The sequence below is a fragment of the Tachysurus fulvidraco genome, chromosome 19 (assembly GCF_022655615.1).
Source record: "Tachysurus fulvidraco isolate hzauxx_2018 chromosome 19, HZAU_PFXX_2.0, whole genome shotgun sequence".
Taxonomy (NCBI): domain Eukaryota; kingdom Metazoa; phylum Chordata; class Actinopteri; order Siluriformes; family Bagridae; genus Tachysurus; species Tachysurus fulvidraco.
The window spans coordinates 11,723,773-11,739,096 of record NC_062536.1 but is presented as its reverse complement, the minus strand read 5'-3'; the positions used below and the strand labels follow the sequence as shown (position 1 = coordinate 11,739,096).

The following is a 15,324-nucleotide window of genomic DNA, read 5'->3' as shown; positions in this document are numbered from 1 at the left end:
AAGGTCATGAGTTCGAATCTCAGGTCCACCAAGCTGCCACTGCAGGGCCCACAACCTACAACTCTCAGTTGTATAAATTGAAATAAAAATCGTAAGACACTCTGGATAAGGGTGTCTGTTAATGACAGAAATGTAAATTCACACACTTATTTGAATCTAGGGCCAATTTTACATAGCCAATCCACTATTCTTGGGAATCCTCCAGGTTTGTGAGTTATGAGGACAACAGAATATCCACTTACATAGAGGGAACATGAAAAACTTCACATAAGCAGTAATCCAAGCTCAGGATTACTGGGGACACTGGAGCTGTTAGGCAGCAACCAAACACACTGCACAACTGTGCTTCCCAGATTTGTACTCTTAGCAGGTAATTTAGCATCTTTATTGAAATTATTTAAAGGTTGAAGTTTTCTGCCAATCAGCTGAATTCAGAACGTCTTGCTTATATTTAAAAAAATGGATTTAGGACATAAGTAGATTAAATATACAGATATAGAGGGCAGCATGGAGTGTGGCTTTGTTAGAGAACCATACCGGCCAGAAGAGATACAGATGAGGTATATAACTGTGGTTTTCACACTCTGTGATGACATTTAATATAGTAAAGGGAGATATGATGCAGTGTCAGCACTAGAATCTGTTCTTCACTCAGGCATCTATGCCTAAAGCTCTGCACTCCGTCTGCATGATTTTTTCCAATGCACCATTACACTTTCACTTAGTACATCTCATACTCTCAGTGCCTGAAGCTCTGCTTTCAATCTGCATCTACTTCGTCGATGCACTGCGATGCTGTTGTCAATATCGGACACTCGTTTTTATTACTTTATTTCAAGGTGGAGAAAAAGTCCGGCAATAACCATACAGGCACTGGCCCATGAAATAGTTTTGTTCTTTACCACAGAGATATTGCTCAAAGGGCCTCTCTCTCTTTCTCACTTTCTCTCTTTCCCTTAGCAGCTTGCTCTCTCTTCCTCTCTCAGGGGGGAAGCAGTCAAAGAAAAGTAGCACAACCGTTACTGTGCAATTTATCTTTGTTAGAAAAAAAGAGCACAAGACAGAACACAAACAAAACAAGAAAATAAAGTGGTTGGGATCGTAACCATTGATCATAAATTCCATTAAGATTTGACACTGCACCAGATTGGTAGTGGGACAGTGGTGTGCCTTTTACCAGGTGGATACCTACAACAAGGACAGTAAGAGAAGGGAAAAAGAAGTAGAAATGAATTGAATAACGATGTAATCACACTATTTCACCGTGAAAAGATTTCTCATTCACTGGAATAAAACCATTACGCTATGACAACAAACGATAGCTGTTTGCTACAAGTGGCATCTTAGAGCCTCAGCAGATCATTATTATGTGTAGCAGCAGAACAACAAAGATGCTCAGTACTCTTTGCAGGTCCACCTTGAAGCCATGTCAAAAAACAATGAGTACCTAAATGACCTAAGACAGCATTTATGACATTTATGACACAGTAACATCCAGCACTTTAGCACAAAAGCTACAAAGTAATTCACTTGTCAATTCATTTTCAGATGAATTCACAGAAATCATTAACTGGCTTTATCTAAAAGCAATTCAGTTTATAAAGACAGAAAGGTAGCATTTTTTCTTTTCAAACACACTAGAGACAGCAATGTAGATCTTTACTGTGTGGATGTACTTTATACTATATATACAGCTTAGGAGAAGAGCAGTTGCTCTTCTGTATTGCAAGAAGCCTTGCAGTGGTTTAGGCACCATACAAGGATGACACTTGTTCGGCTCCTGCTAGAGCTATAGAAGACTTTTCCAACAGGGAGGAGACCCTGGAGCAAACTCAGCAGACAGCATATATTTCAGGTGACTTGGGAATATTTGGGGAATCCCCCAGGTAGATATCTCTCATTGTTTCAATATTACAGGCTGTTTTGTGAAAGTTTCAAGGGGGTGAATACTTATGCAAAGCACTATCTCCTCTATCAGTCTCATCTGTCGGTTCATATATAGAAAAAGCATGCAAATGACTATATATGTTGTAAAAATTTACAAAATTTAACCCAGAAATTAAGATATTAAGCCTCAATAAATATTTTTTCCAAAGTCGTCATGTGCCACCCATTTTTCTATAACCTGCAAAGGGCCTGGTCATCGCTCTGAGCAAAGAAATGAGAACCTCTGTCCAGCAGGTCTGGACAGTGGCATTAATCTCCTCCGGTGTGTGTTCTGCATTAGAATCAGCTCTTTAGTAGTGGGCTCACATTTTAGACACGCTGATAATCCCTGCACCAGCATGCTGTGCAAAGAGTGCCGTAAATGAGTAGGACAGCAGCGGACAGGGCAGATACCAAGGTCAGTCTTTTACTTTAGCTGGTATGCTCTAATTAAATCACAGAATCCTGCATCGAACACCAACAGCGAGACCCCTATTCTACCATAAGCCAATTAAATTTGTGGCACAAGGTGAAATGTAGCTCGGCACGTCAGACAGTGAAACATGGCCCGTTTGGAGCATGTTCAGTATGCCCTATTTCACCAAGCAGGAGACAAAGTGGCACAGAGAAGTGAATAATCTAAATACGATCCTCATTCACATCTGCGATTGAACACCACCCATGGGGGTATTAGTATTACTAAATCCAAACCCAAACTACAGTGTCCATCAGGAAAAGAAGAGAATGAATAAATGAATAAATGAATGAATGGCAAAAAACCTTCATCCGTATGTTAAGAATAGTTTTTCACAGTACTAAACGTGACAATAAAGATATTCTTATTCAAAATAAATATTCAGCCAGTTTCACTAAAATTGATTAAATCTAACAGACATAAGGCTTTGTCAGCCTAAGTCATATTTTGCCCCATTGATTTAGCCTGCAGTTTTTGTTAACAGCAATTTCAATGATTATTATTTGGAGTTTTTTAATGCACTTTACAATCTTCTTGACTTGTTTTAAAGGTTACATGGAACTTATCTAAAGGCCTTTAATGCTTCTGTGTTGAAATATTACGCATTAATTGTCTCATAAACATTTCCATAACAAACTTACACGTTTCCTTCACAAACATGGCGGAAACTGGAAGAGCGCTCTTTCCTACCGGTATTCAGTCAATCCTGAATAGCAGCTATTGGACAGAGTAAAAAAAAACCTAACCAATAGAAGGACAGACAGGGAATAAATAACCAATCTTGAATCAGAGGCGGGGCTTATCGGAAAACGGGTGGGAAAAGAAGCGGAATTAGGAAGCGCAGTAAGATCATATGACCCGTTGTGATCACTGCCTGCTTTACCAGCAACCACGAACAACATGGCGTGTTTACAGACTTTCCCAGGCGTGTTTGCGGCGTCGTGTTTGTTGTTTCTGTGTGTCCTGCAGCCTGTAGAGGCTTATGACGGCGGGGACGCAGTGGCTCTGCTCTTGGGTATGGCCGTCACTGTGGTCGGCTTCTGTGCGTGTCTCGGCTGGTACTCACGGAGACGCAGCGGACAGTTTTGATACGACTTGTAGGCCTGAGATCTCCGGAAATGTCGCCTCCTGAACCCCGAAAAGCCGCGCTAGCTGGTCGCACCTTCCTGAACCTGTGGCGTTTAAAAGACTTTTGATACCATGGTGGAAAAAGAAGGCTATAAAAGAGGGAAGTCGTGTTACAGCTGTTGATGTTTAAAGTCAAGATGCGTTTTCGGTGGACACACCGGGATTCAAGCACATCTGTACGACATCTGGACGTTCCTGTCCTGTCCTGACTCTACATTCTCTTCTTTTCTTCTTCTTCCTCCTGCTATTATTACATATAACTCAGATGCAAAAATGTGCCCTGATGTCACTCAGATTTTTAAGCACTGGAAGTCGTGTTGCCTTTGCTGTTTTTCACTTAAAAAGTGTGTTCTTAATATAGTCAGCTATACTTGAAAGACTATTGCTTCTTGCATATGCTTATTTTCTGTAATAAACTCTATGAATGCTGCAGCCTGGTCTGTGATCATTTCCACTAGATTCACTGATGATTATGTGGAACATCTGTAACACCTTCAGGTTTATTTTGATTTGTTGATGCTTGAATACGGTAAAGTGTAGCGTACGTGAACATAGGAAGTAGTGATGCTGTTTAATGATTTATTCATTTCTTCCATTTCCTGGAACTGTTTATCATGGTCAGGATGGCGGTGGAGCTGGAGACGATCCTTGGAACGTGGGTTAGGAGGCAGTAATGGAATGACTCATTCTCACCCAGGGGCAGTTAAGAGTCACCAAGTCACTTTCTGGCATTTTCAGGGTGGGCGAATACATGTGGAGAACATAAACAATTCTTTACAGATATTACCCTGAGCTCAGGACTGAACTAGTGACCCAGACAATGTTACCCCCTAATTCACTCTGACAACCTTGGTAAGTTAGTTCTAAATATATAATTAACTCTAATTCACATAATCACTTTCCCTAAATTTCCCTAAACATTTACATCGGATAATATGTGCATCGATTTACGGTTAAAAGTTATTACTGGAAATAAATAATTTGCTGATTCATTAATATGTTTGTTTCCATACAGTTAGGTGTAGCTTGCCTTCTAAAGAAGAATTAGAAATTCCTTGATATGATTTTGAATTGTAATATGTGTGTGTGTGTTTAAAATATATATTTTGTTTGGAATGGCACAGCCGGGAACTGCCACCCCGACCTCCAGTGCATCAGTTCAATTTGGGCCTCAGTTTGTGTGGTGTTTTTCATTCTCTGTGTCTATGTGGGATTTCTCTGTTTTTTTTTAACCTCCCCAAACATATGCCAGTGGGTTGATTTGGGGCTTCATTCTATTGCTTCTTGGTGTTTGTGTGTATTCTTCCCAGCAATGCACTGACATGTTTTCCTCCCTTGTGGTAAGCACCCAGGATCCACCACCACCCTGACCAGATTAAAGCTGCTACTGAAGATGCATGTTATAGTATATAGTTGGGATATGCGAAGAAAATGATTTCACTTTGCTGTAATGTACATGTGGTGATAAAGGCTTTAAAAACATTTTGCAATAATAATAGATAATTACAGATATAAAAACTATATAAAACGTATAACTCTATGCACACACACATGTGCGCACTTAGTGATCATTTTCTTACATGCTTACAGTTATATATAATGGTTTTATTATACACATATATGTACACACGTGTGTGTGTATGTATATGTATGTATATATATATATATATATATATATATATATATATATATATATATATATATATATATATAATTCTAAATGTGTATATATATATATAATTATAAATGTGTATGTACATATATATGTATAATAAAAACATTATGTAATTATCTGTTTTTATTAAAAACATTTTTTAAATGTCCATTAGACTTAAAATAGGAACGGATCAATTTAAAGACCACTCATCATCTCAAACTGGCCTATATATGAGGACATCCTTTGTCCGCTTGTTTGTATATGAGAATGGGAGAAATGGACCAGTGATGCTGCCCCCCATTGTGCAGATGTTGCCATTGGAGACGGCGCTGCTGCTGCTGCTGCTGCTGCTGCAACCGGAGACCAGACGCGGCTCCGGATCACGAAGAGCGTCAGTGCGCATGCGCCGTCTGCACCGTTTACTGTATATTCACAGTGGGGGGAATAGGGGCAGACGACAAAACCAAGCCCTTTTTTTAAACGGCGAAGTGGAATCTAACATGTAAATAACATCCAGGAGTCAAGGGGGAATATCAACAGGTATGTTTTAATTAATATCTTTGTTGTCGTCTGTGTGCCACTCGCGGTTCACATGCGGCTGGGAATCGATTCACAAAGCGGCTCTAGTTACAAACTGCTTCACCTAATGGACGATACGCTTCTGACTGAGATTCACTCGACGGGAAAAAATATAAACAAGCTATCTGACACTGACAATGAGGTAAAACCACATTTTAACCCATTTGTTGTCCAGAATAACTAGTTTGGACTCTTGCTTTTGTAAACATGGCGAGAGAATGAATGCTTATTCTAAAAAAAAAATAATAAAACACATACACACACAATAGATGATGTCGAATGGCTTTTACTGCTTCTTTCCATAATGAAAACACATTATCACTCGGTCTAGGTGTTTATATCATCCGTGTATATCCGTGTACATCTAACAGCACCAAATGATCCGAGATTAATAACCGAAATTTGGATTTGAACAAAAATAACCGTTAATGACCGTTATTTTTTAAACGTTCTGCCAAAAAAAAAAAATACAGAATGTTCTCGTTTTTTCCCCTCTCACAAACCCACATGTAGGCTGTGTGACAGAATAATGCACCATTATCCGTTTTCACTGAATTCTTTATTATTATTACTGTTATTATTATTTGTTTTTCCTGCCAGGAGACTGTCAGTGATGTTAGCACTGGGTTAGCTCCGTTAGCCCTTCGCTAATTTCACCCGACACACGAAGGCTGACAAAGATTGTTCTTGTTAAATAGAGACCAGACACCGATTCTGCAGAGTCCCTGGGTGGGAGCAACAGCTTTCTGCTGCATTTCTATAAATGTTTCACTCCATCTGCGCCAGAACGGCGACCAAACCTGCACTTAATTCCTTTTGTCTATTCTGCGTATTTCTTACCGCACAGCACTACCTAATATTCATATTCTTCAGACTAATGAAGCTTTTAGCTTAATATGACAGCTTCTTTTCAACTGAATTGTATCTTTGGCAGTGATAACGACTGTATCTTGTCGAGTTGAACAACCCAACTGTGGCTCTGCACTAGCTGCATACCATTAGAGCTGAAATGTGATGTTCAAATAGCTAATGGACAGAAACAAATACCAGAAAAATGTATAAAAAAGATAAAGTACCAAATCTCCAAACCGGACACAGTGCGAGCGATGGCATATAAAAAAACAGCATGTTTGTTTAATGTTAGCAAATCCTGATGGGTGGATCGTATTTCTGTGGGATTTTTTTTTAGGTGTGATGAGACAAAGGAACAAAGGATGCCTTAGAAGAGAGGCAGAGAGCAAGGCTGGAATCTGCTTCAAAGCACACCGAATGGATCTATCTCTTCTCCTTGCATCCAGATCATGATACTTGGCTTAAAGCTTTAATCATCTTTATGATCCCTCCTCCATCTATGGCGAACTATAGCCATGCAGGGGACCACAACATCTTGCAGAATGTCTCTCCCCTCGCCACATTCCTCAAACTAACCTCCCTGGGCTTTATCATCGGTGTCGGTGTTGTGGGAAACCTCCTGATCTCCATCCTGCTGGTCAAAGACAAGAGCCTGCACCGTGCACCCTACTACTTCTTGTTGGACCTGTGCGCCTCAGACATCCTGCGCTCAGCCATCTGCTTCCCCTTTGTATTCACCTCGGTGAAGAACGGTTCGGCGTGGACATACGGCACCCTCACGTGCAAAGTCATCGCGTTCCTGGGTGTGCTTTCTTGCTTCCACACAGCCTTCATGCTGTTCTGTGTCAGTGTGACACGCTACCTTGCTATCGCACACCACCGCTTCTATACCAAGCGGCTGACCCTGTGGACGTGCTTGGCTGTGGTGTGCATGGTGTGGACACTGTCAGTGGCCATGGCCTTTCCGCCTGTGTTGGACGTGGGCACATACTCGTTCATCCGCGAGGAGGACCAGTGCACGTTTCAGCACCGATCGTTTCGTGCTAATGACTCGCTGGGCTTTATGCTGCTGCTTGCCCTGATCCTCCTGGCCACCCAGCTTGTCTACCTCAAGCTCATATTCTTTGTTCACGACCGGCGCAAGATGAAACCGGTCCAGTTCGTGCCTGCTGTCAGCCAAAACTGGACCTTCCACGGGCCAGGGGCCAGTGGACAAGCAGCGGCTAACTGGCTGGCTGGTTTCGGACGAGGCCCGACGCCTCCAACCTTGCTGGGCATCCGGCAGAACGGCAATGCGGCAGGCCGGCGGCGCCTCCTGGTGTTGGATGAGTTTAAAACTGAGAAGAGGATAAGCAGAATGTTCTACGTCATGACTTTCTTCTTCCTTAGCCTGTGGGGTCCATACCTAGTGGCATGCTACTGGAGAGTGTTCGCCCGTGGCCCTGCCGTGCCAGGAGGCTATCTCACAGCAGCTGTATGGATGAGCTTCGCTCAGGCTGCCGTCAATCCCTTCATCTGCATCTTCTCCAACCGTGAGCTCAGACGTTGCTTCAGTACCACACTCCTTTACTGCAGAAAATCCAGGTTACCCAGGGAACCCTACTGTGTTATATGAAGGCTACATTTTTTTTTTGGGTCTTGGGTAATTTTTTTGGCTCCCCCTTGGTGGTCAGGGGTACATCCTTGTTGTATAGCTCTCATTTTCTTCATCTTCTTCAGTATAACCCCTGTACACAGCCCTGCCCTCACCCTGTAGGCCTGGTGTCAAACTGTCAATCAAACACACCTCTCAAAGTGAATCAGTGGCGGATGTGAAGCTTGAAGGGAATAAAATAATCAGGGAGTGGAGGAACCCCTCCTGTGTTTATGTTCTAGTAAACAACTGCTGTGGGAATGCCGTTTTAAAGCAGATAAGCAAAAAAAAGAAGAGAAAAAAACAACAAATGGAAATAAAAGAAAGAAAGAAAAAGGGAAACATGGAATCAACATGTGATGTTTTTTTAAATAATGGACTCATTTATTCGCTTTGGATAAGTTGAAGACTCACGTTGTATATGACAGAATCACTGGAATGGTTTTGCGTCTAAAAGTTGCACTAAGCTAAAAAAAAATGATAACGATGCTTTTTTCCTGATTTGCATTGCAAGGATGTCTAATTTTTCCCCCCAAACTGACATACGAATGCTTTCTTTTGCAACAGACTACTAATTTACTGTAAGTAAACAAAACATGTAAGGTGACAAACTCTATTGGAATACACCTTCACAGGAGGATTAAATTGGTTTAAATGTAAGTGATATCTTTTTTCAGTTTTTCGGGGACGGATGGGGAGGGTTCTGGGACTAAAGGGTTACTGATGTGTGGTTTTCCAATTACAACTTTAAATTATTTCCTGTAGTTTTATGATCCATGCAGTACGTCCTTGTCTGGCAGTATTCTTTTTCTTATCTCGGTTTCTAACGGTCGTGAAATATTTGGGTTTTAAAAGTTGCTTTTGAGAACCTTGTGCTAAAATGAACGTGGAGAACCAGTTCAATGTGTCATGTCCATGTTACCCAGCCACTGACATTGTTCGAGTATTGCTGATACCACTCCAGATGTTCTTGCCTTAATGGTTCTGATATTTGTTATTTTGGGTCCGATTTTCAAACGTGCTCCTCTGAAATGCCTCCAACAAGGAGCATTTTATCACTGAAGTAAAGTGCATGTCCATTTTAAAAGCATATCCACTTTCATAAGCATCGACACTGGAAATGCACCAGATGCCCCATTTCTCCTCCTGAAGCAGTTTTGCTGTACACCTACACTCCACTGAGTGCGCAGAGTGCAGGAAGCAGAGAAGCGCTTGCGTGTGTGTTTGTGTGTAAGCTGGACAGCTGTCACGTCAAGACCAGAGCCTTAGTATAAAATCTTGCACAATTTGTAAAAAATGTAATGGAAAACAACAACAACAACAAAAAAAAAACAACAACATTGTATTTAAGGCACAGAGTCTTGTTTATACCCAACATTTGCTCTTTACTGATTGTTTTGATTAACTTTTTTCTCTTGTGGCCATTTTAATATTTATTATGTATTTTTTTGTATAATTATAGATAAATAGTGTGTAAGTTTGTGAGTCTTTTATTTTAGAGTCCCGGATGTGAGTACTGTTTAAGTTAGGATTGCATTTGCTGAAAGTTAACTGTGTAATCTGTTGCTTACATTTTTGAAAATAAAATTTTACATTTTGTAAAATGCGAAATTTCTTTTGATTGAAAAGCAGCCAGTTTAATTCCCTATTTAATCATCAGAGTTCCCTATTTAATCAGTGAAAGCTAAAGTGACATAAACTTGATTTTTTTTTTTTTTTTAACAAAAACAGATCCTTTTTATCGTTGGTACATTTTCAGATGTACTGAATTTCCTTTCAGTGAAACATTGCTAATGTCCACACGGATCTCTGAATACATGTCCATCTTTTTGTTTGTTTGTTTGTTTGTTTGTTTGTTTGTTTTTAGGTGGTCCATTTATTCTGGTTTTCTACATCCTGGTTTCTGTTGTTCCTTCATCCTGTACATGCTCCTGTTCCTGTCAAATGTACATGACAAATGTCATACAATCCCAATGTCAACTGAGCTGAAAAGTCATTTTATGTGAACCGTAGTCTTTTTTTTTCCCTAAACGTAACACTACTGTCTTTTCTAAAAGGCTCCCATGTGACTGAAGTGGCCCACTCTGCTGTGTGCTTTCTATCAATAAGCCTATTACTTCTTAGTAAAGGTAAACCATGAAGAATAGCTCTAGATAAAGAGAAAGACCGCAGATATTTGTATAAAAATATCAAAACTCTTAGGCATCCTATTTTATTTAAATCGTATTATTTTAATTTATAATTTAAAATGTACTAATTTTAAATATTTAAATCTTCAAGTTTTATTTTATTTGATTTTATACTGTTCTATCGTGTCTGACTGTGTTAAGAGAAAATAGCCAATTTTCAGTTTCTAAACAGTCTAAACAGACTAAAAAATTAAAACAGAGAAATGTAACACACTTAAATGAAGCATCAGGTCTAATGAGTAATCGAATTTATTTTTTAGATTAAAACATAGGCTTTCAAAGATTATGAAACAGCCTGAAACTTTTACCAGCCAAATGATTTTAGTTTACTTCTTTTAGTTTATTTTTCTACAGTATGTAGAACCATTTCCTTTATTTATCTTTGAAGGCATTGTTGCATCACACATCTTCTTTACATGTGTTTTTTGCACAGATATAAAATACAATGAGAAGGTTGTTCACTTTTATAGTTTCAAATCTTTTCTAGCAGTTCTGCCATATTCACTGAATAACTATTCACTGAACAATTACTACGTTTTGGGGTTAAAACATCTGCAATCTCCAATGCACTATGATAGATAATAAGATATTTTACATTCCTGTCCTCAGATTTGTAGTTCTTTGTTTTTAGTCATGCACATGTTTTAAAACGTTGAATACATTCAGTTTATTGATGATTTGGTTATTTCCATTTTTTCACATGGTGATGGAAACATTTGCCTGGAGGCTGATTTATTTGAAATTTGTTACCTGTTCACAAAATTCTCAGTTATATTATGAAGGGAAATGAATAGAAAGAAGTTAGCAGGCTGTAGTGTTCAACTTGTTTCAAGGTTATGGTATTTGCTTTGTGCTTTTACATCTTGTTTCAACAGCCTGTGTTCTCTCCCAATAGAATTGTGTGTATTGATTTTGTGTCCATTTTTATATAACATGGCAGACTCTGAAGTGAGACATAAGTTTGCCCAATGTCCCTAGAGTGGAAGCACAAAACACAGATCCTTCCTTCATCCTCTGCTAAAGCCGTGACACATACTTTGTCTTAACTCTTATTTCATGTTCACTTTTTAGCATGCTTGGATGCTTTATCGCTCATAGATCATTTTCTATAGAAATGTAACTCTATAAAGTGTTTTCAAAATGCAATATATATATTTACCTTAATGCATAGAGAAAGAAATCCAGGTATAAACTCAGAATGCAATTCACAAACATAATGCATAGTAATATATAATAAATAAATACATGTACTCAATCAGAAATATAAACCATTGTAAAGCCTCAATGGAAGAAAAATACAAACCATTATATAAATCTCATGCATAGAGATATTTGTAGAGATTCACATGCTCAGGCAAAATTTTTACTTTCATGTTTACAAAAATATGGCATTTATTTGTTCCTCTCAATGTTCGTGATCATGTGTTATGTTTGAACAATAATTTTTAATCAAAATTCACACAGCATCATATTGTCATGCTTTAGTAACTTTCCTGTTTCCAGTTTTCTTATTGAAAGTTTCCTGTCCTGTGGCTTGTTTGATAATGGTATTGTCCTCAGCCGCTAATATGCATCTGAGGTGGAGAAATAAGTCCATAACATGCTTGAACAGTCAGGCCTTTTCTCTTTTGTTTAGAGGGCAGGCGCTCTTTTTGTATTCTGCTTCTGTTATGCGCAATATAAAGCATAAAGCATCTTGCTCTGTTTGTGCATTAGAATTTGCTTCAGGCAGGTGGTGTGTGTGTGTGTGTGTGTGTGTGTGTGTGTGTGTGTGTGTGTGTGTGTGTGTGTGTGTGGTGGGGGGTTCATTACTACACTGTTAGACTGGGCAGTAAAGCAGGATTGGGGCCACAAGGTCCATGCTTCCCTCAGCATTCCCAGGTAAAATATCACAGAAGCAGCTAACAGTTATCGATGTTCCGAAGCAGGACGGTGTTGTTGAGGCAGGACTAGAACAGTAGGGGGTTATTGTGGGTAGCCAGGGGGCACCTTGCCATTGCTGAAGCACAGCTGTAGATCGATACCTAAAGTGAACCGTAATGCAGAAATCTTTTCTAACCATTGTTTAAATATGCACAGTAAAACAGTTATATAAAAACAGAATCAATGCTAACTACACCAGTAGGGTCCGATATGTGCCATAGTTGTAATCAATCCACAGTCAGATGCTTTAACGGTGATGAAATATTAGTGTTGGTGTGATGAGAGGCAGTGGGAGGAGGAATCAGGGGATGGTGAAACCCGTGTTCAGCGTGTTGCTGTGCCTGCAGTGCATAAACAGCTTTCCAATGTGTTTGTTGACAATCTGTCGCTTTCCCTTCCTCTTTAAAAAAAAGTGTGATTATGCTTGAATATGCTTTATCTGTATGATATGCACGCCAGTGTGAAGAGGAAGGAAGATGGTTTAGCCAATAAAAACAAGAAGATGATCGGCAGCCCCTCGAGGTCTGCCTCAACAAAATGTTGCTGTATTTCTCTTTAGTTGGTCTTGGAATACAAAATAACAAACAGACACTTTCAACTATTTAGTTTTGGACAGTGCGTTTTTGTCTACAACAGATTACTGTGTGTTATGCTGTGCTGGTTAAATGGTGAAAAATTCACCATGACACATCTTTGTAATCAATGTGTTATTTGAGTCTTAATTTGTAAGGAAATTCAGGAGTTTTTTCTGACATTATCTTTGACACTTCTTTTATTGACACTCTGACACTCTAAAATCCTGTTATTAATGGCTTCATTACCCACAATGCCTTGCTAATTTACTACCTGCCGATAGAGTTTTAACCCTCACGTCATCTCTGCCTGAAGACTGATGCAGTCGTGTTTTAGGCCTTTAGAGTGTCCAGCTCTCTCTTGTCCTCTTCTTATATACTTTTCTCGAATAGATTGCTAAAAACATGCTAATAATTCTCAGTCTCAATTGTGTCATATAGCTGCAATGCATTCTGGAACTTTCTCTCCAAAGGTTGTCGTTTTCAATACTTCTATACTGCATTTCCCAGTAATGCACCAAATGTTGCTGGACAATGGATAATTTTGAGGTTCTTAAGAACTAACAGTGAAACCTGACCATTATCCAATTTTTGTTTTATTTTTATTTTTTGGAAATGATTAGAGACCACAGTAACTGGACTATCAATGTCCCCCTGTGACACAGCTGCTGATGTTCTCACAAGAATAACGAAAATTATAACAAAGAACATCACAAATATTTCAGTATAAACACATTTAGTGTTTTATAGGGTGGATTTTTCTTCCATTATTAATAATATTTTGTTTCGTATGTTGGCTTGAAGGTTTTCTGTTTCACTGAAACTAACTTCTGGACACTGTAAAAACACGGTCTGTGTACTGTTGCTTCTTGAATAGATAAGTACTAGACAAGCTGTAGGATGCCAGAATCCTGTCATTTTTACTTAGTTCCAAGCTGCATATTCTCATTTTCTATCACTTCATAAACATAAGGGAATTAAATGACAGAAGTTACAACCTGAGGTAAAATGCCATGTTTAAGTGCACATTTGCTGTAAACTCACTGCACTGTAGCTCCCTTCCCTAATGTCCTCTTCTATCCTGAATCACACATGCAGCCCTCTGGTTAGACAGACTGGACTACCAACTGTCCTTTGAACTCTGTCCACATTTTGCCTCCTTCACTGCTTTAAGGGAAGTAGTCATCACATGAATACACATTATTCTCTTTCCCTGCTGCCGGGTGTCTGCATATTTTGGATGAACTGTCCAAAATGTCCGTACTACCACAGAGAAAGCCGCCATAATCGGGCTGTCCGGTCTTATCTGTAGTAGCAGGTTTTTCATTCCAACCAATCACAAGCCACAATGGTAGATCAGACATGCAGAACACATGACAATGTAAAAACTTATTACACAATTCATAACACATTAATATTTATTTATAACAGAAATGGCAGATCTTTACTGAACATCTAGTACAGAAATGTGAGACTAAATGAATTCACTGATGCTTCTTGCGTGCTGATTTTTAACATTTGTTATTGTTTTAGATATGCTGTAAACATTGCATGAAAAAAAAACACTTCACTTTGATTGCATAAGTGATTTCACATTCAATCAATTCAATATTTGGCTGACTAGAGAACTGGCTAATTAAGTGCTTGTGATTGTCATACACTATGTTCAGTCAGCAATGATCATGTTCAACATGGACTTACCCTTTCTGTGTTTCAGGATACGTTGATGTGTTTTGGTGCTGTTGTGTTTTCTGGTTTTCTCTTGAGGTTTTGAGTTATTTCCACCTATTTAATCAACAATTTCCTTGCTGCAGAACCAAAAGTCACGGGGTTAGATGGAGCTGGAGCTCAAACCCTAAACCTAACCCTAAAAACCCTAACTCACATAATACTATACAACAGAAAACAAACACAATTTAATCACACTTATGCAGTCTGAAACACAGCTTTTGGCTGCCACCCCATAGACTTTATGTTCTCCAGCAACTGATGGTTGTGTAATCAGTTGATCTTGGTCTTCAAACAACTGTTAGGAGAGGCTCACGTTTGGTTAGCAGGAAAACCTGCAGCCACGCCAACGCCAAGAATTTAGAGACATCACCGATTTCGACAGCTTTCTGAAGAGGTTCTAGTTAGAACTCTCTCTGATTAGAAAAATTCCCAGTAGTCCAGTTTTACACAGACCCTAGAGAAACAAACCGAAAAATATATTTGCACTTAACAAAACACATCACCTAACCACTGTGACAGGAGTTCATTAATATCATGAAATATAAATGTACTGATATAATTCATGCATGAAATTCCTGTATGCTTTTAAAATTATTTGTAATCCATTTGTCAAACTGCAATGTTTAATACTGTAGCCAAGTATTTTTTTTTTAAACATT

The 15,324-nt window shown here is 39.1% G+C and overlaps 2 protein-coding genes across 3 annotated transcripts; both read left to right on the top strand.

Annotated features, from left to right (window-relative positions):
- The first annotated feature begins 3,217 nt into the window (after positions 1-3,217).
- Positions 3,218-3,961, top strand: LOC113645505 (small integral membrane protein 30-like). The gene has a single exon (XM_027151137.2). It carries the CDS (start codon positions 3,302-3,304, stop codon positions 3,488-3,490), a length of 189 nt encoding a protein of 62 aa, XP_027006938.1. The 5' UTR covers positions 3,218-3,301; the 3' UTR covers positions 3,491-3,961.
- A 1,583-nt stretch (positions 3,962-5,544) lies between these two features.
- gpr85 (G protein-coupled receptor 85) lies at positions 5,545-9,590 on the top strand. 2 transcript variants are annotated; one of them, XM_027151081.2, is made up of 2 exons: positions 5,545-5,726; positions 6,955-9,590. In XM_027151081.2, exon 2 carries the CDS (start codon positions 7,099-7,101, stop codon positions 8,230-8,232), a length of 1,134 nt encoding a protein of 377 aa, XP_027006882.1. In that variant the 5' UTR covers positions 5,545-5,726; positions 6,955-7,098; the 3' UTR covers positions 8,233-9,590. The 2 variants fall into 2 exon arrangements, with proteins under 2 accessions (XP_027006882.1, XP_027006883.1); XM_027151082.2 differs by lacking the exon at positions 5,545-5,726 and adding an exon at positions 5,738-5,907.
- The last annotated feature ends 5,734 nt before the right edge of the window (positions 9,591-15,324 follow it).